Source organism: Carcharodon carcharias, chromosome 8, assembly GCF_017639515.1.
Source record: "Carcharodon carcharias isolate sCarCar2 chromosome 8, sCarCar2.pri, whole genome shotgun sequence".
In the NCBI taxonomy this organism is placed as follows: domain Eukaryota; kingdom Metazoa; phylum Chordata; class Chondrichthyes; order Lamniformes; family Lamnidae; genus Carcharodon; species Carcharodon carcharias.
Window position 1 is genome coordinate 68,723,734 of NC_054474.1, and position 21,311 is coordinate 68,745,044.

General features: G+C 38.6%; 1 protein-coding gene across 3 annotated transcripts in view; it reads right to left on the reverse strand.

Moving 5' to 3' along the window:
- Positions 1-288: 288 nt before the first annotated feature.
- Positions 289-21,311, reverse strand: part of LOC121281592 (matrin-3-like) — a 67,773-nt gene continuing 46,750 nt past the window's right edge. The window contains exons 10-16 of one of the 3 annotated variants that reach the window (XM_041194592.1): positions 20,745-20,876; positions 18,220-18,272; positions 13,289-13,697; positions 13,130-13,177; positions 5,673-6,150; positions 4,308-4,429; positions 289-2,699 (exon numbers count right to left, since the gene is read on the reverse strand). In XM_041194592.1, coding sequence (XP_041050526.1) covers positions 2,613-2,699; positions 4,308-4,429; positions 5,673-6,150; positions 13,130-13,177; positions 13,289-13,697; positions 18,220-18,272; positions 20,745-20,876 — 1,329 coding nt within the window. In that variant the 3' untranslated portion in view covers positions 289-2,612. Of the gene's footprint in view, positions 2,700-4,307; positions 4,430-5,672; positions 6,151-13,129; positions 13,181-13,288; positions 13,698-18,219; positions 18,273-20,744; positions 20,877-21,311 lie in introns of all 3 variants that reach the window. The other 2 variants (XM_041194591.1, XM_041194593.1) reach the window with 2 other exon arrangements.

A 21,311-nucleotide genomic window follows, 5' to 3' on the forward strand; every position in this document is an offset into this window, starting at 1 on the left:
CCCCAGTATTTCAAACAGTTCCATAGTAGGTTGTTCAGCATCCTCCTAAAAACATACAAAATGGAATATACAAGATCCTTTTTGTTACAAACCTCTTCCATAGCAAAGTTTCCAAGTCATCAAATATCGAAGACAATAACTGTGGAGGCCAGAGTCAGAAATGAACTTGCTCGTGCCCCAATCTGGAACTTCTCTAAAACCTATATCATATACACAATTATATTTCCTTTGATAAAGTAAATGATATTAGCTTAAAGATTATCTCAAAAGGCAGCGAAATTCAAGTGATCATAGAAACCTGGAGCTTTATTTGAACGTAAAGAGTTACAAAACTACTTGTATCTACTCAAAACAAAACATGACATAACAGCAGTTTTCGCACATTGCTGCCTCTTGATTAAAGCTGCAGTGTTTCACACAATTTCTTTGTTAAACACACTTGGCTGCATATACTGTATTCTGTTCAGACAAGACACCTTCATTAGCAAACTTAATCCCCTGGAAGCATTTATTACTCCACACCCATGCAGGATATACTTGCCAAGAAAGCACAACTCTCAGTATGTCACATATGCTTAAGGTAACTAACCAAAACATTTGCCCACATTGCAGTTCATCCACATCTAAAATAGATTCCAACATTAAAACATACCACTCAAAAAAAACTTAAAAATTGGTGATATCTACTAAAAAGAAATAACGGACAATGAACAAGATGCACTCACTTCAGTGACAGGATTATCAGCACATTATGCCAATGGAATCCTGGTCCAACAGTAATTTTTAGTCACAAATATGATTATTAAAACTATTTACAGCAGAATCTGTTTATATGCAGTAAGTTGGGTCAGAGTTGCTCACAATCACATGTACACGACAAGACTAAAACAAAGTAGAGGACCAACTGGGCCACAATAGGGAATTTTTGGGAAACTTGTCAGAACCTGCATACAAGTGGATCATTCCATACTTCACAAAAACATTGTGTTTAGATGGCTAGTACCAAAATGGACAGCTAACAAAAACTAATTATGCATTCATCTGTAAGCAGTCCCTGAAGGTATGTGTGTGTGAATGATTGGTAACTACTGCAAGCTGGTTTGTACAGCTGGATAAAAGAACAATGTACAGGAAGGCAAAGGTAACTTCAGGTTAATCAAGACGAGCTGACAGACTACTTAAACACACAATTTCTTTTCTGCAATATTATTCCTATTTGTGTAATGTTGATAGAGCTAAATTCTATATAACTAAAAACTTCAAACTATAATATTTAATGAAGAATGTAGCTATGCTGCAGAAATTTTAACTAATATTTTTATTAATATAAAAATCTTATATCACTTTCATATTTTCTCATCTATCCAGCATTTTTCTTTTAATCACAACACTAGCAGATTTCCCCCTAAGTATGAAAAGTTCAATCTAGCATGGCTACTTATAATTTAAAAATTCAGAATGTGTGTGTGCAATGGAAATATTCAAGGAATTGCTTTAATTACTTTTATCAGTTTTGTTAGGTGAACTTGTATTTTGCTGGAATAGTTGAAGAGAAAAGCCAATTGGTCTGTTGGCCATTATGTACTACAATTCATCAGTGCAACAAAAATGAGGCACTGCAGGAACAAGACGCAAGCAAAATTGCTCACACATCCTTCGTAATATTTCTACCACTTTTACTTTTAAAAATTGACTTTTTGTTATGGGGCAGTGGTGCTATTTATATGCAGAACTGTGGTACGCAGTCAATTAAAAAAAATCAATATTTGCTGAAAACCCAACTGTGGATGCTCAATTTCCCTCCCACAAAAGAAAGACAATCAGTTCAATGATTTTTAGCCTTCATTTTTACCAGTTGGGCAGCTGATGCTTCAAAGAGTACTACTTGTACAACCTGCTGTTAATTCAGCATAACCGAGTCCATTACTCCACACTTTTATCAAACAGTTTATCTACCAATTTTATGGCTCTTGTGTGTCCTCACATCAACATTTTACATCTCTCCCTTCTACTTTCCATTCTGTTGTGGTGCAAGGTTCAATAAGGCTCATTATAGTGCAAAACTGAACAAGTGAACACTGTTGATATTCTAGAAGTTTCAGAGTTGTAATATAATTAGTCCTTAAAAAAACCTTATAGAATCTGTAAAGGAACACAAATATTGGACACTTACCAAACCTTTACAGCCTATCACTTTACAAAAATAATTGACTTTCACAGTTTTTGATAAAATAGCTCCACTGCAAGATATTTTTGCAATAAACAAAGGCATGTTTTGGACCAATTATTTTTTTTCCAAGAGCCCCAACAATAACTGATATTTCTGACATTACCACAGAGGCCATTAATCCTCACTGCATCAATGCTCCTTGAAATGCAACCACTTCCCCAACTCTTCCAAGAAACATTTTTCTGTTTAACAATTACAATTACTGCGAAAAAGTAAGTGATTACTGTTGGCCTTCCATTCATGCATGTTTATACACTGCAATACTAAGACATCCATAAACATTGTTAGAAGGACAAAATAAAAATGACAACTTAAGATATCAGCAAACTATAATGATGATCAGCTAGTGGGTTAGATGATGTTAAGAACACTGGAATCTTCACTAATTATGTTGTTCTTCAATCTGAACTTCAGGATTTTCTTCAGTTTTAATTTTACGGTATTCTTCAGCTTGCTTGTCCAACATTTTCTTTAAAATAAAAAGAATATTAGTGCAGTAACATATAGTGTGTAGCCCAAGGAAGAATTAATTAGTTTTTGGCAAAGATGCAGATCCAGATCCTGGAATTTTTTTGAAGGATCTCTTACCATTAGGATATAGGGCAAATTTATTTTTTAAAGAATATTATTGATTGTTTAATTTTAATGTTCTTGATTGTTTCAGAATGTTGTGGATTATCTCAGCTTTGTGATGCAATTTGTTACAGCTTTCAAAGTCTGAGCAGGGTTTTCAGAGCAGGTTGTCGATAGTGGATTGGCCTGAAGCCTCCTCAGTGAGATGGAAACTCTTAATTCAAAGATTTTTTTCAACTTTGTAGGTACAGAGCATTAACCAGACAGGGAACAGTCTCAAGTCACAGCTGCGTCATTGTTAACCCAACATAGTGGAGGTATGCATTCAGAGTGCCTTCTTCACTTGTTCCATATGAAATAGCTGGAGAAAACCAGTGTTAAGTACTCATGTCTTCTCTAGCATGATAACTATGCTGTTGAGTAATCCCAAAAGGCACAAATGAAACTTGGCAGAGGTGTCTCTGAAGTGCACACAGCCAGGGCATTATTTTGTGCCATTATCAAAACAATATGTTTTGAATCAACAGTGTTAAACATGTACTAATGGCATCAGGTGATAAGAATCAGAGATGGAGAGAAAGCAAACTGTTTTAAAGTTACACAGTTTGCTTACCCAGCCTGTCAAGGGTTGAAAATTCTGTAAAAGATGTGTGGTTGATGAGGAATATACAAGTATAATCTAAGAGAATAATGAGAAGTGTAAAATCTGTAAAAAGTATCGAAGGACTGTACCATATCCCACTGTACACCTTCCATTGGCATGTGACTTTAAAGATAATAAGGGGCAAATCACAAGTACATTCATCCTACATGTTACAGATCCAATGTAATCTTCCTACAATAATAAATGGTAAGGTTATTATGGACAAAATCATGGAAAAATAGATCAGAATTGTTCTCAAGACTTCTGTGAAAATTCTGATTGCCAATATAAAGGAATTTGTCAATGGTGAGTACAGAGTCATGTGTGAAAATTATGGTCATGAATACCGCAGCTAAAAGTCCTTTTAACATTGGACTTTGTGATCAATGAAATGCTGCATAAAAAAGTTTAGCTATCAACTAGCCTGCAAGTTGACAGCATCCTGGCAAAAGCAGTTCTTGCAAAAAATTCACACCAGATGGTTGAAGGATATCGTTCGTATCAGATGATGAAAAAAGGCAATTTCCAATGGAGAATGGGGAACATAGGATCAGTTTCAGAATAAGGGGCCAGCCATTTAGGACTCACATTATTCAAAGGGCTGTGACTCCAGATCTCTACCCCTAATGTCGATGCTCAGTCTTTGAGTGTATTCAAGATAGCCAGCAACAGATATTTGGGTACTAAGGGAATGTGAGGTAGATCAACCACGATCTTGTTAAATGGCAATGGAGACTTGAAGGGTCAAAAAGCCTATTCCAACTCCTATTTCTTATGTGAAAACAAATCAAAACATTACAAAGCAAGTTACAAAGTAGCACACAAGGCATTATTTCAGGAATTGAAACATCATAAGCTTACCTTCAGTTTCTGATAATGAGGCAGACTGCTGCAATGGGTTTTCTTTGCGACTTCCTCTTTTGTGTAGAAGAGACAGCAGAGTGTACAGTAATATCCAGTCTTTGGAACCACATAATCTAGCCCTACAATAAGTAAAAAGTACAATTAATAATACCATGTCAACACCACTTATTGCAACTACATTACCAGCATCAATGAATAATCAAAGATCAACCTTTAATACCTGCATACAGGCTCTGAAATAATATCCAATTTCAAACTCCATTAAGTTTATTAAAAAAACCTTATCCACAACTTTAAAATGTTGAAAACTCTCATTTACCTATTCTTTGAATGAAGCACCAGACTTTACACCCTCACAATCCAGGACCACTGGGGCACAAAGATATCACGATGCACTAGGTTCATATAAAACAAGTCTTTGAATCCCTTTCACTGCCAACAATGCATCTTTAGCAACATTTATTGCCCATTCTAGTTGCCCATGAGAAAGTTGTGGTGGGCCTTCTTCTTGAACTGCTGCAGTCCATGTGGTGAAACATTCTCACATTGTTATTTGGTAGGGAGTTCTATGGCTTTGATGCAACTACCATAAATGAATGGTAACATATGCACAAGCTGGGAGGCTGTCTGATTTGGATTGTAACTTGGTGATAGTATTCACATGCTACCTTTGTTCTTAAAACTGATAGCGCTTCTTTGTCAGCAACATTCTGACAGGTTTCTGCAGTGCATCATGTGAATTGTACACATTGCATCAATGGTGCACAGATTGGAAGAACTAGATGCTTTAGGTGGTGCTTTTCCTTGGAAAGTGTTGAGCTCCAAGTGTTCTTAAAGCTATACATACCCTGGCAAGCGGTCAGTATTCCATCATACTCCTGACTTGTGCCTTGTAGGTGAAGTCCGAGATGACTGACTGATTCAGGAGATGAGTCATTCACTGCAGGATACCCAGCCTCTGACTTGCTTTAGTAGCAATGACATTTATGAGGCTGGTCCATCTGCATTCCTGGTCAACAGCTAAATACTAACACCGTCCCCAGCAGCAGTAGTTACATACAACGCTGAGAATGTTGCATCAAAACTTGCAGATTGCTTCAAAATAGCTCACTAATTCCCAATTGAACCATCATTTGGCTATGTGTTAATACATTGCAAAAGCAATGTGAAGAAGTAATTGCAGTAAAATTGCATATTCAAGTGGGTCTTTCATGTTTCACCATTTCTATTTGCAATTAATTGGATTTACTAAACAAATGAATGTGAAAATATATATTATATTGAGCATCAATGTCTTGAAAATCTTTGTGCAATAAGAAATCCACATTTGTAAAAATTAAACAAAGTGCAATCTTTGCCTACCTACAGGATTGTTGGGCTGATATGGTCCAAGTCGGTACTCATCTGGAGTAGGAGATCGTGAACGAGCACGCTTGCTTTCTGGTTCTATACAGGATGAGGTAGTCTCTTCCTGCTTATCACTCTTTTCATCACCATCCAGCTTATTTTCAATCATTTCATCTCCAGTTTGCTTTACTTCAGTTTCTTCACCACTATCTTTTTTATCACCTTGTTCTGCTTTTTTAGTTCTGATGTTCTTTTCCCTCTTCCGACCTCGTTTTCTTTTAGCTTTGTTCACATCCTCATCTTTTTGTTCACTGGTGTCCTCTGATTTTTCTGTTTGAATGCTGGTATCAGCATCATCATTTTCTAATTTACTACTGTTATTTTCACAAGACATCAGATCTTCTAGATCTAAGTTGCCAGCTTCTACATCACCAACCTCATCAACAGTAACAAACTCATCAATGTTTTCAGGAAAGCACTCTTCTTTTAGCTCCTATAGGAATTCAAAGGTTTTCACAATTAAAAGCTTCTTTTATTTCACTAAAATATGGGATAAAAAATTGTCAAGACTCTTCTAACACAGTGAAGACAGGGACCCATGATTTTAGCTAGCAGTTGCCTTTTGCATGGCCTCTTTTCTCCATCATAAAATTCTGTTATTTGACAGTGCATTTTTTTTTCCAAACAAGGAACTCATTTATTAAGTAGCTATGGAAATAGCTATCAAGATAAAAATACTTAAGTGGAGGAAGACTAACTTCAGCAAGTTAAAAAAGGAGAATCTGGCCAGGTCAGCAGGAATCATTGGTAAGCAAAACAGTAATTGAACAATTGGAGGCCTTCAAAGAGGAGATGGTTCAGGTGGAGTAGGCACATTTCCATGAGGGGGGAAAGCAAGGGCATCCAAAACTAGAGCTCCCTGGATGACTAAAGACACAGTTAAAATGAGACGGAAAAGGAGGCTTATGACAATTCTTAGGTTCACAATACAGTACTAATCTGAATGTAGTAAATTGCAGAACAGATCTTGAAAAAGGAATAAGGGGCAACGGTCAGTACAGAAATAGATTAACAGAGAACATAAAAGGGAACTCAGAAGTTTTTTATAAACAGAAATTGCAAACTGTAATGCCAGTAAAGGAGGCATTCTGTCCAAAAGGAAGAGGGCATGGTTGAGGTATTAAATGAATATTTTGCATCGGCCTTCACTAGAGAGGATACTGCTAATGTAGCAGTAAAGGAGGCAGAAGAGATATTGGATAAGATAAAAAGAGAATAATGAGGTACTTAGAAGACTGGCAGTCCTCAGAAGTAGAAAAGTCACTCTGTCGGGAAGGAATGTTGGAAATCACTGAGGGTCTGGCCACCATTTTCCAATCCTCCTTGGATGTGGCTTTGGTGCCAGAGCACTGAAGGACTGCAAATGTTATACATTTAAAAAGATGAAACCAGCAACTATAAGCCAGTCAACCTTATGTCAATGGCAGAGAAACATTTAAAGACAACAAACCAGGCAAAATTAATTGGCACTTGGAAAAGTGTAAATCACTAAATGGAAGCCAGCATAGATTTGCTAAAGGTTAAATCGTGCATAATTAGCTTGATTGAATTCTTTAAAGAAGTAACAGAGAGGATCAACAAGGGAAATGCAGTTGATGTCATGTCTATGAGCATCCAAATGGGATTTGATAGTACTACATGATTGACTTTAATATTGCTAATGAGTCTATGGGATTAAAAGGGTCAGAGGCAGCTTGGACAATAAATTGGCTAAGAAACAGCAAGCAGGTAGTGGTAAATGGTTGTCATTCAGACTGGAGGGAATTGTACAGTGGTGTTCCCCCTGGAGTTAATATTTTGACTACTCTTTCTGCTATATGTTAATGACCTGCACTTGGGTATACAGGGCATAACTTCAACATTTGTAGGTGATAGAAAACATAAAAACTGTAGATAACAATGAGGATTGCAGTAGGACACGTGGCAGTTGAAACTTAACACAAGTGTCAAGTAATATATTTTGGTAGGAATAATGAACTATAAACTAAATTGTATAACTTTAAAGGGGATGTAGGAGCAGAGGTGTTGGCACACATCTGTGAAGGTGATAGCGCAAATTGAGAGGGGTGTTAAAGAATATGGAATACTTGACTTTATTAATAGATTCTATAACAAAGAGTTTTAAGCAATACCTACACGAATGAACAGTATACCAAAATGTAAAATTTCAAGCACTCTATAAATTAGTATAGAAAACAGAGCAAAACAGCAGCTATTTTTATGTAAGTAGTAGTGGTGAGATACTGTTTGAAATAGATTCAGAAGACTCTGACCTAGCTCCAAGTTCCACACCAATAATACATCCATCATCCTCTAACTGACAACCAAAAACTGAAATGATCCTGTCAAATGGCTGAAGACTAATGAAAACACAACCCAAGTTTTTGTTGACAAGGGAGAAGTAACAAGTTAGCATGAGTGATACAAAGCTGACTCATGATTTTTAAAATGACAGTTGAACCAAAAAAAGGAAACAACTCAAATGCTTAAAAACAAACTCTCTCTCTCCACATTGAGCAACAGTTAGCCACACCTGGAACAAGGCAAAGATTACAGAGTGGGTCATTGGCAAGTAATTTGATGTTTTATGCTCCACGAGGATTACTATCTCAGATTTCCCGAATTAACATTAAATTACTTTGGCTGTTGGCACACACATCTATGAAGGTGATAGCACAAGTTGAGAAAACTGTTAAAGAATACAGGATACTTGTCTTTATTAATAGATTCTATAACAAACGATTTTAAGCGGTACCTACATAAGTGAACAGTATATCGAAATGTAAAATTTCGAGCACTGTATAAGTTAGTATAGAAAACAAGGCAAAACAGCTGCTATTTTTATGTAATAGTGGTGAGATACTGTTTGAAATTACATTTAAAAATGGTCTTTTGCAAATAATTCTTTAAAATTATTTTGAGACAAGTTAATGAGGCAATACTTCATAAGACACTTTTTAAAAATTGCTGCTTATTTTAGACTGGTCCTTTTATTACCATATCTTGAATGGATTGTGAGACAAAAAATGGACTTGCAACATCATTAAAATGAAGGTACTTCAATTCAAGGCATTACTTTTTCTTGTGTTTTGTTCTTCCGTATAACAAGATCCCACAAAAATAGCAATTATAAGACCATATGATCTCACAATAGGAAAGTGAATTTGCTACTTGTACATTCCTAATAATCAGGATAAATGGATACTTGGTAGTAAATGGAGTAGAACTGAAGACTCAAACTAGGAATTGAGATGCGATGGAACTATTTGAGCAAGAGGGATCCCAGAAATAGACCACATTACAGGTATCATTTGTCTAGCTTAATCCAATCTTTATCTCTGCCTACAGCCTTCCAGCTTCAGTTGCCTGCTCCATTCTGAAAACAACAGGATGGCCTTTAGTACAGACACCTCCATGGATCAGGGCCCCACTGTTCTACAACTGCATTACACTTAGAAATTAACTATGGGTATAGTCAAAAATGGCACTGCGCTGCAAATCACACCTTCTTGTGAAGGTCATACGATGGCTATCAGACAAGCAAGCAGCATGATGCAAATTTTAATGACAGGAATGGAAAAACAACAAAATCTCTACTTTGAATATAATTTGGACAATTAGGAGCTAAATTAAAAAGCAGAACCTCCATGGTAATAATCTTGGGATTGCTACCTGAGCCATGGGCGTAGTGGCACAAGGTAAATAAATTCAAGGAGTTAAATGCGTGGCTCAGAGATTGGTGTGGGAGGAGTGGGTTTCAGTTCATGGAGCACTGGCACCAGTATTGGGGTAGAAGGAAGCTGTTCTGGTGGGACGGGCTTTTCTCGAACCGTGTTGGGACCGGTGTCCTGGCGAACTGAATGACTAGGGCTTTAGAGAGGGATTTAAACTAAATAGCAGGGGGTGGGCCCTCTGGAAAGGGGATACGTAGGCATACAAAGCAAAAGGACATGGCAGCCTTGCAGGTTAGCTATTTAGGTAATGATACCCAGATTGTGACAGGAAGGGACAGTGTACAAACATAAAAAAAAACAGAAGCAAATAGGGTCAAAAGGGGAAAAGAAAATGGTAAAAAAGCAAAATTAATGGCCCTTTTCTTAAATGTGGGCAGTATTCAGAACAAAATACATGAATTAACAGCAAAAATAGAGGTTAATGGGTATGATCTTAGAGCCATTACAAAGAAATGGTTACAAGGAGATCAAAGCCGGGAACTAAATATTCAGCAGTATGTGACTTTTCGACAGGAAGGAAGGAAAGGGTGGTGGGGTAACTTTGTTAGTACGATGGCAAGAAAGAATCTTGGATCAGGAGATGTAGAATCCATATGGGTGGAGGTTAAGAAATAACAAGGGGAAATCGACACTGGTGGGAATAGTCTAAAGGCCCCCTGACAGTAGCTATACTGTAGGTCAGAGAATAAGTCAGGAGATAAAGGGAGCATGTGAAAAAGGCAGTCCATTAATCATGAGTGTCTTTAATCTTCATGTAGATTAGGAAAAGCAAATTGGCAAGGAAGAATTCATACAGCGTATTCGGGACAATTTCTTAGAACAATATGTTATGAATCCAACCAGGAATCAGGTTATTTTGGATCTGGTAATGCGTAATGAAGCAGGTTTAATAAATGATCTCAGAGTAAAGGATCTCCGAGGAAACAGTGGGGATATTATGGTAGAATTTGGCACTCAGTTTGAGAGCGAGAAACTTGGATCGGAAACAACTGGAGTGGACTGGGAAAGACAATTGATGAACAATGGCAGGCTTTTAGGAAAACAGTTTATGAGTCTCAACAAAGGTGTATCCCAGTGAGGAAGAAAAGATTCAAGGAAGGGGATAAACCAACCACGGTTAACCGAGGAAGTTAAGGATAGTATCAAATTGAAAGAAAAAACATACAATGTGACAAAGATTAGTGGTAAGCCAGAGGATTGGGGAAGTTTTAAAAACCAACAAAGGATGACCAAAAAATAATTAAGAGGGAGAAAATAAACTTTGAAGGTAAATTAGCAAGTAATATAAAAAAAGACACTAAGAGCTTCTTTAAATATACAAAAAGGAAGAGAGAGGCCAAAGTGGACATAGGCCCCTTTGAGAATGAGGCTGGGGAAATGATAATGGGGAACCAGGAAATGGCAGATGAGTTGAATAAATACTTTGCTTCAGTCTTCACGGTAGAAGATACTAATAGCACTCCAAAAATACTAAATAATCAAGGGGCAAAAAGGGTGGGAGGAAATAAATACACTAACTATCACTAGAGAAAAATTATTAGGGAAACTAAGGGTCCTAAAGGCCGATAAGTCCCCTGGACCTGATGGGTTGCATCCTAGGATATTAAAGGAAATAGCTACAGAGATAGTGGATGCACTGGTAGCAATCTTCCAAGAATCCTTGGAAAAATCCCAGAGGACTGGAGAATGGCCAATGTAACACCCTTATTCAAAAAGGGAGTGAGATAAGAAATAGGTAGTTAGCTTAACATTTGTCATTGGGAAAATGTCAGAGTCTATTAAAAAGGATGTAATAGCAGAGCATTTAGGAACACATAACCTAATCAAGCAGAGTCAGCATGGCTTCATAAAGGGGAAATCATGCCTAAAAAATTGATTAGAATTCTTTGAGGTGGTAACAACCAGGATAAAGGGGAACCAATAGACGTGATATATTTGGATTTCCAAAAAGCATTCAATAAGGTATTGCACATAAGGCTACTGAATAAGGCAAGAGCCCACGTGTTGGGGGTAGTATATCAACATGGATAGAGGATTGGCTAACAAATAGATGACAGAGTTGGGATAAGGGGGGTGCATTTTCGGAATGGCAATCTGTAACTCGTGGAGTGCCACAGGGATCAGTGCTGGGGCCTCAATTAATTACAATATATGTTAATGACTTAGATGAGGGAAGTGAACGTACTATCGCCAAGTTTGCGGATGACACAAAAATAGGTGGGAAGGCAAATGGTGAGGGTGACACAAGGAATCTACAGAGGAATATAGACAGTTTAAGTGTGTGGGCAAAATCTTGGCAGATGGAATATAATGTGAGAAAATATGAAGTTATGCACTTTGGCAGGAATAGAGGAGCTGAATATTATTTAGATGGAGAAAGGCTGCAAAAAGCTGCAGCACAGAGGGTTTTGGGGGTCCTCATGCATGAATCACAAGCTAGCATGCAAGTTCAGCAGGTAACAGGGAAGGCAAATGGAATGTTGGCCTTAATTTCAAAGGGAATGAAGTATAAACTATACAAGGCCTCAGTTAAACCACACTTAGAATACTGTGAACAGCTTTCGTCCCCTTATTTAAAGAAAGATATACGAGCATTGGAGGCAGCCCAGGGAAGATTCACTAGGTTGATCCCAGGTATGGAGAGATTTCCTTATGAGGAGAGGTAGAGTAGGTTGTGCCTGTACTCAGTGCAGTTTAGAAGAATGAGAAGCGACCTTATTGAAACATATAAGATTCTTAGGGGGCTTGACAGGGTAGATGCTGAGAGGTTGTTTCCTCTTGTGGGAGAGTCTAGGACCAGAGGGCATAATCTCAGAGTAAACAGGCACCCATTTAAAACAGGGATGAGAAGGAATTTCTTCTCTCAGAGTGTAGTCAATTTGCGGAATTCATTACCTTCGAGAGCTGTAGAGGCTGGGTCGTTAAGTATATTCAAGGCTGAGTTAGACAGATTTTTAATCATGGGTTATGGGAAAAAGGTAGGAAAGTGGAGTTGAGGATTACCAGATCAGCCATGATCTCATTGAATGGTGGAACAGGCTCAATGGGCCGAATGAACTACTTCTGCTCCTACATCTTATGGTCTAATGCCTCCAAGTACCCCAGGTACTGTTTCACTGTTTTGGAGGATTTTGGTCTCATCTGTAGACAACATTCAAGGGTCTTGTTTGGTTTAGTTAAAAAGTTATCTTTTCCTTATTTTGAAGTTAGCCTTTTGGTAGTTTTGTGGCTAGTGATTTAGTTTGGTAAATAATTTAGCACCATGTTTAATACTGAATCTAATTTTTCCCATGCAAAGTTATCATTTTATCCCCATTAAAATACTTATTTTAAATTAAAATTGCTGCTTGAGATGCCAAAGGATTCTATGGGATTATTTACGACAGCCATCAAGACCACTTTCACTGGTTGTAACAAGGCACATGCACAGTGGGAAGCAACAGAGCCCTAGATTTTTTTCTGGTCTGTCATCAAGCCAAGAAATATTAAGCATGGTTCCAATATAGGGTGATTCTGAAAATTTAAACCTTGTATCTTTTTGAATGGAAGGCCTAAGAGGAGAAAACAATAGATCGGAACGTCAGATATTGTCACATTACTGATAAATAGAAAAAAAGCCATCATCTTTTTAAAAAAACTTAAAACCTATAGCTACAAAGCTCAAGTGAGGAAATTTACCCGGGATGCTGCTTGTTGGTGTCGTTTACTCCTTCGAATAATTGGTACCTGCTTAAAAAAAGCAGAACGTTTTAATTTAGGAAATATTATCCTTACTTAATCGGTTATAAGTATGATAGGCAGCAAACAAAAAAATGAGAACCAAACGTGTGCTTTTACCTTCTCAGTTGTTTCTGCTGTGTTTTGCACATTTGTTTCCTTATCTGCTTTGGAATCTGTTTTTTTGGAGTCAGTTTCTTTCATGTCATGCTCTGTTTCCTTCAGTAAATCCTCTTGGTCAGCTTCTTCATTCTCTGACTCTCCACTTTCCAGTTCCTCAACCATACCTTCTTCAGTAAGTTCTGCATCGCTCTCAATAACTGCGATAGCTTCTTCTAAAACTTCCTCTTTTTCTTCAGACTTAATTTCTTGTTTGTTTTCTCCCTCAGAATTCTCTTTCCCAACTTCTTTTGAAGGAGAACTTTCAGAGGTTCTCTGCTCTCCTTTTTCCCCATCAGCTTTTGGGGGGTTCTTTGATTTGCTAGGCAGCTTTTTCTTAAAGGAAGGACTGCGGGAACGTCGCCGTTTTCTTTGAAAAGAGAAACAAAATAATAAAAACAAGTCTATGTGATGGAATTAAACCTAGTTTTGGTCCACACACATTCCAGCTTGACACCTAGCACTGCTGACAATGTATGCAGAGATACTGGATGAGGACAGAATTGGCCTAAGCGGTTACATTCCCTGCAATTAAATACTCTGCCAAAGGTCACATAGTACTGGTGCAGCCAGATTTGTTCCAAGAGTTAGCAACTCTAGGAGAAAAGTGAACAAGAAGTTTGACTTAAAAAAAACCCACACATCATGACTGGCACGTCATAAAAGTTTGGGAGCACAACTCTAACCTCAGCTTCTGTATTGTTTCTTTCCCCTCCTCACTTTAACAGAATCTTGAACATCAATCCTCAATTTGCATGAAACTATAGAATAGTAATCTAAAGACCAACTCAGTATTAAGAGTCTTTTTTTTAAGCATTTCTCTGTTCTATCCAACTATGTCCTCAGGTCAGAAATCAGATATTTTTAATAAATAGGCCTGATAATTATGGCAAATTAATTAAGGACCTTTCAAGTAATTTTTTATTGCTGATTTAAATTGTCCATATTTTATATATAGAAAGTTTTCCATTTTAGCATCAGAAATCAGAGCACAAAGCAGAGAGCAAACTTGGGAAAAGTTAGTCTTTAAAATGATTTTTAATTTGGCCATTAAATCTCAAGTGAGCTAACATGAGATTAAGCTAGATGTCAACCCACAATATTTACAGAACTCACCAATACCATTTCTATGGGTCTGTGGCATTGCATTTGCTTGTTAAAATCATTTTGGCACCAGAATAAATCATGAATGTGCTGTAAAATGTTGATCACTAAAGCAGCACATGACCACAGTATTGCGAAGCACAAATATTTTTGAAGTCTGACAGATATGAAATTATTCATGTTAAAGTTTCAGTTTGTAGTTATGAACTCTGAATAGCATATTGATTATTGTATGCAGTGCATCTATTTTTATTAACATTTAGTATTCATTATCAAAGTTTAAATGCTTAATGTACATCCTGACATTGTATTCATAATGTGAATGCTCCTCCAATCCAATTTGCCACAATAAACCAACGGGCAATTTTGGGGGAGTCAGGGCTCTCAAACTTGAGAGGAAAACTACTTCTACTGATTCAACAACCAAAACAAAATTGCAGAACTTATCTGCCAAATTGGATTAAAAAAAACATACATGAGCAATGTCTAGTTAGGATGAACAGCATTCAATCCAAAAACAAAATACTATGGATGCTAGAAATTTGAAATTAAAATAGCTCTGACAAAATGTTATTGAACTGAAACGTTAACAGAAATGTTTTTCTTTCTGCAGGTGCTGCTAAACCTGCTAAATATGTCCAGTGCTTCCTGTTTTTAATGTTCAATTCATGCACTCAAACTTTGGTCTTGTCCAAAAGCCAAATATCTTCCCCAGTGCAAGGAAATGGGGGCAAAGGACAAGACGACATTGAACAGCCAGACATGCTGCTCCTGCACACTTCCAAGCAGCCATTTCAGACTAGTATTAGGAGGAGCACAGAAGCAGTTCATTGCTCAAAATAATGAGGAGCAATGGAAAGCAAGGAGATAGAAAATAGCAACAACTTGTATTTATATAGCACTGTTAACGTAGTAAAAGATGACAAGAAACTTCATAGGAGCATTGTCAACAAAATGAAACCAAGGCACTTAAAGAGATATTAGGGCAGATGATGAGGCAGGTTTTAAGGAGCTTCTTAAAAGGTGCAAAAGGCGGCTGAAAGGATTAGGGAGGGAATTCCAGAGCTTGGGCCCTTGGCAGGGGGCATCAATGGTGAAGTTATTAAAATTGGGAATGCACCAAAGGCTGAATTTGGAGGAGTGCAGATATCTGAGGGTTGTATGGCTGCTGGAAATTATGGAGAGAGAGGTGCCATGGAGGGATCTGAAAACAAGGATGATAATTTTAAACCAATATAGGTCAGCAACCACTAGATTGATGGGTGAATCGGGCTTGGTGCAAATTATGACTTATGAAGTATGAAGAATCAAAAGGCAGGCTATTATTTAAATAGAGACTCCAAAAAATGCGGCACAGGGGAATCTAGGTGTTCTTGCGCATGAAGCCCAAAAAGTTAGCATGCAGGTGCAGCAGGTAATTAAGAAAGCAGATGGAATTTTGGCCTGTATTGCTAGGGGGCTGGAGTTTAAAAATAGGGAAACCTTGTTACAACTGCACAGGGTGTTGGTGAGGCTGCACCTGGAATACTGTGTACAGTTTTGTCCCTGTATTTAAGAAAGGATATACCTGCACTGGAGGCAGTTCAAAAGAGATTCACTAGGCTGATTCCTGGGATGAAGGGGTTGACTTATCAAGAACAGATAAACAGATTAGGCTTTTATTCATTAAAGTTTTAAAGAATGAGGGGCCATCTTATTGAAAACTACAAAGTTCTGAGGGGGCTTGACAGGGTAGATGTTGAGAAGATGTTTCCACAGTGGGGGAATCTCGAACTAGGGGACATAGTTACAAATTAAGGCGACACCAATGTAAAACTGAGATGCGAAGGAATTTCTTCTCTCAGAGAGTAGTGAATGTCTGGAATTCTCTACCCCAGAGAGTTGTGGAGGCTAGATCACTGAAAGTATTTAAAGGAGGTAGATAGGTTTTTGAAATATCAGGGAATTGAGGGCTATGAGGAGCTGGTACAAAAGAGGAGTTGAAGCCTGGGGCAGATCAGCCATGATCTTATTAATTGGTGGAGCAGGCTTGAGGGGCCGAATAGCCTAGTCCTGCTCCTATTTCTTATGTTCTTATTTTCTTATGACATGGGCAGAAGATTTTTGGATTATCTCAAGTTTTCAGAAAGTAGAACGCAGTAGTTTGGTGAGGAATGCATTGGATTAGACGAGTCTAAATGTTACAAAGACATGGATGAGCATTTCAGCAGAAGAGCTGGGACAGGGTGGAGTTAGGCAATGTTACAGAGGTGGAGACAGGCAGTGCAGATGTGTGATCTGAAGCTCATCTTAAGATCAAGTATGACACCAAAGTTTTGAACAGTCTACTTCAGCCTCAGGCAGTTTGCAGAGAGAGAGATAGGGTTGTTGGATAGGGAAAATGAGACTGTGGAAAGGACCACAGACAATGGCTATTGTCTTAATACTTAGCTGGAGGAAATTTCCGCTCATCCAGAACAAGAAGTTGGATAAGCAGTCTGACAATTTAGAGTGGAGAGGTTGAGAGAGGTGGGGCTAGGCAGTGTCAGCATACATGTGGAAACTGACACTGTCGTTTCAGAAGATATCATCGAGGGCAGCACGCAGATGAGAGGGAGGAGGGAGCCAAGGATAGATTCTTGGGATACACCAGAGCTAATGGTGTGGGAGTGAGAGGAGAAACCATTACTGGTGATTCGTTGGATATGACTGGATAAATAAGAATTGAACCAGGTTGAGTGCAGTCCCACCTAGCTGGACAGCAGTGGATGTTAATAGTTGGTTGATTATGTTATTAAAAGATACGCAGATAATAGGCATTGTTTAAGGACTGAGAACACATATAAAGAAAGTGAGCTGGGACACTGGATGGGTAGTTTGGAGACAGAGCTCCTTAATGCTACATCCTGTGAATAAACCTACTCAAGGTAAAGATCTGTCTCTTGTTTTGTACTTTACCATCTGATTTGGATCCATTTAATGGGGAGGGGTGTTGGAAGAGGATGGTGTGATCAATAATATCAAAGGCTGCAGACAGGTTAATAAGGACAAGGGAAAGTTTACTTTTTGTCACAGTCACATATTCAGAGTCACAAAAGACATTCTAAGAGCTGTTTTGGTACTGTGCCAGAGGCAGAAACCTGACTGGGAGGATTCAAGCATGGAGTTCCAAGACAGTTAAGTGTGGAGAGATGTCAGCTAACATGGGAGCAAGAAAAGGAATTTGCATGTTCAGCAGTTTAATAGGGCCGAGGAAGTAGGAGATGGGTCTTATGGGCAAGTCGAATTCAAAGGGCTGGAGTTTGAGGGCTGAAAATAGGAGAGAAACTAGAAAAGGATGCAAAATGAAGAAGAGAGTGAACCAGCAGATACAGCTGGTAGGATACTTCAATTTTAGTGGCAAAGAAGCTTTTGAGTTCCTTGCACTTGCTGGCGGTGAGGGTGGAGGAGACAGGAGACAATCATTTAAGACAGTTAACAATAGAGAAAAGCTGGGGGCTACCTTTGCATTCCAGAACGATCCTAGAATAGTGCGCAGTTTTGACAAATGAAAACAAGACCCGGTAATGTGTGTTTTTCAGCCAGATACGGCAATGAATCGTGAATGGTTCACGTATTTATTTTGGTAGTACTCTTGGTCGCACTCTTGTTTCCAAGTCAGAAAACTCAAGGCTTTAGCACATCATCCAGACTGATCAGTGCCACATTGTTCCACATCACAGTTTTTAGGTCAGGTGTTCCAATCCTGATTATTGACTTATCAAACATACCACAAGTTGGTAAGCTGGGCAACTAACAAAGTAATTTACCTGTCTGCTTCATCCTGCTCTTTCAACAGTTCTTGTACTTTTATGCTTGGTTTCTGAAATAATAAATTAAATAAGAATTGTTACGCATTCTGGTCTGCCATAGAATATTTCTCTGGCTCAACGATGTTCGTTACAACTATAAATGGATTCCATGCCCCTTATACACTTTTGTCAAAGATGAACTGAGAGAAAAACCTAGCAAAACAAGGTCAGAAAAGTTGTGAGCAACATTATTTCACATCAAGTGAAAATAGAGAAAAACAGCGACAGCTTCCCTGCTCCTTAACTTCACTTTACTGAACTTGAAAAATAATCCTTATTTCTGTGTTCGCTTTCCTTCTGAGTTAGGCTAAAGTTTGCTCTCTCAGCTTTCTATTTGGAAGCTAACTTACTATATCACTCTGTTCAACTTTTTTGTTCACAGCTAAAAAGGAAGATCTGCCAAACAACTCCTGCCGAGTGAAAAGGACAAAAGACTTCCAACACAAAGGTTGCAAACCTTACCAATCACCAAGGTAACCTGGCAAACGTGGTTATTCAGCATTTTGGGGGAAAATTAACATTTTAATTTTCAATTTTCTTTTATTCATTCATGGGATGTGGGCATCGTTGGCTAGGCCAACAGTTATTGCCCATCCCTAATTGCCCTTGAGAAGATGGTGGTGTGCTGACTTCTTGAAGCGCTGCAGTCCGCATGGTGTAAATACACACACAGTGCTGTTAAGAAGGGAGTTCCAGGATTTTTACCCAGCAACAGTGAACGAAGAGCAATATATTTCCAAGTCAGGATGGTGAGTAGCTTGGAGAAGAACTTCCAGGTGGTGGTGTTCCTATATGTCTGTTGCTCATGTCCTTCTTGATGGTATGGATGTGAGTTTGGAAGGTGCTGTCTAAGGAGGCTTGGTGAGTTCCTGCAGTGCACCTTGTGGATGGTACACACTGCTGCATTGGTGGTGGACAGATTGAATGTTTGTGGGTAGGGTGCCAATCAAGCGGGCTGCTTTGTCCTGGATGATGTCAAGCTTTTCAGTGTTGTGGGAGCTGCACTCATCCAGGCAAGTGGAGGGTATTCCATCACACTCCTGGCTTGTGCCTTGTAGATGGTGGACAGGATTTGGGAAGTCAGGAGATGAATTACTTGCCACAGGATTCCTAGCCTCTGATGTGTTCTTATAGTCACACTATTTATATAGCTAGTCCAGTCAGTTTCTGGTCAATGGTAACCTCCAGGATGTTGATAGTGGGTTTGGGGGGGGTGGGGGGAAGAGAGAGAGGAGCTCAGTGATGATAATACCTTTGAATGTCAAGGCGATGGTTAGATTCTCTCTGTTGCAGACGGTCATTGCTTGGCACTTGTGTGGCACAAATGTTTCTTGCCACTTGTCAGCTCAAGCCTGGATATTGTCCACGTCTTGCTGCATTTCGACATGGACAAATAGTTGTTTGGTAACACGGGCGAGTGCAAGACAAAAAGCTTTGACAGCATGTTCTCTTTTTCAGCAATTTTAATCTTCCCTTGCTCTCAAGAGCAGCGGTTCTCAAATCTTTTGGCTGTGGGCATTTAGTCAGGACAAGGGACCCTGCAGACCACCTAATGCTTCTACCACTGCTCACTTTTGCCTGCCACTGCAAAAACACTCATCAGAGTTAATGGGAAGAATGGGGCTGAATTTGATGGGACACCAATGAGGTGTTTCAGGTTGGACATCTTTAGTCTCACGTCAGGGCCCGTAGTCCTTCAGCCAGTTCCCCCTCTTTGTTTTCAATCCATAAGTGATGAAAATCCAATCTTGCAGTTGAACGTGCTAACAGTAACTTAAATCTTGCTTATAAAACTACATTGTTGCTGTTCGGGCTTTTGACAACCTGTGCATGTAAGCAAGAACAAGTCCTGTTGCATGATGTTTCACAAGTGGTGAGGATGACGGTTTTAACCAGTACTCTCGTATGGCCTCAGCCCTGATGATGTATGCAATGACTTGCATTTTGGACCATCCCATGCTCCGCACTTTGAGAACCACTGCCTTAGAGTAAGGTAGTCAAGGGGAGATATCATAGAGTGTTCAAAAGTATGAACTTTTGATAGAGTAACTAAGGAGAAACAGGAGATTCAGTAATTAAGACCATTGACAAAAGAACTAGAGGGCAGATGATGAGGCATTTGTCTACGCAGCCAGTTTTGATAATTTGGGAGTGCACCGTCTGAAAAGTTAATGGAAGCACGTTGGTAACTATCAAAAGGAAACTATACTCAAAAGGAGAAAAAAAATTTTTGGGTTACAGAGCAAGAGATGGGGAACATGAGTAACTGAACAGCTCTTTCAAAAAGCTGGCATGAATGGCCTCCATCTGTGCTGCATGACTCTATGTTATACAGCACACTTGTCTGCATCTGAAAAGGAGACCTACCACTGAATTATGTTAATATTTATTCTAAAAAGTTGCCAATCTATCAAAGAGTTATGTCAGTTTAACTACTTTAATGCTTAAGAAAATGCTTAAAATTTAAGCAAGGCATTGCTTACCTTTAATACAAGTGTCTTGTATTTCTGAGAAGCATCAACCGTTACTTTTCGACCATGGAATATTAAAGGCGTTTTCTTGTAGTGTTTAACCATGTCTACCATACATTTCTTTGACTCCATTTCCAGAAATGCCTGATGGTTACAAAATTGATATATCAGGAGAAATTCCATGAAAAATTAGCCACAACCATTCACATTATTAACATATAATGTATATAAATGAAAGAAATAATTGAGAAGTCTCGCCTCTGCCATGTTTCTCCTTCCAGATGAAGGATTACCTTCTTCACAACATTGTTCCTTACACACACACACACACCCTCCCCCCCAATCATGGTTACAATAGTAGCTGTTACTGAGGGACTCATCTCAGTTAATAAATTATTCCTTTATTGGTAATATCTTGCACAATTTGTAGTGCTGCTTTTTTTTGTATAGGGAATAGATCCATTTGTATAGACATTATGGTACCAGGGGCAAACTTAAACAGGGGTTAAATGTGAAATCAACCATTTGCACCTACGCAAGTTCAGAGATACATAGCAGAAAAAAACGAATGAGAAAAGA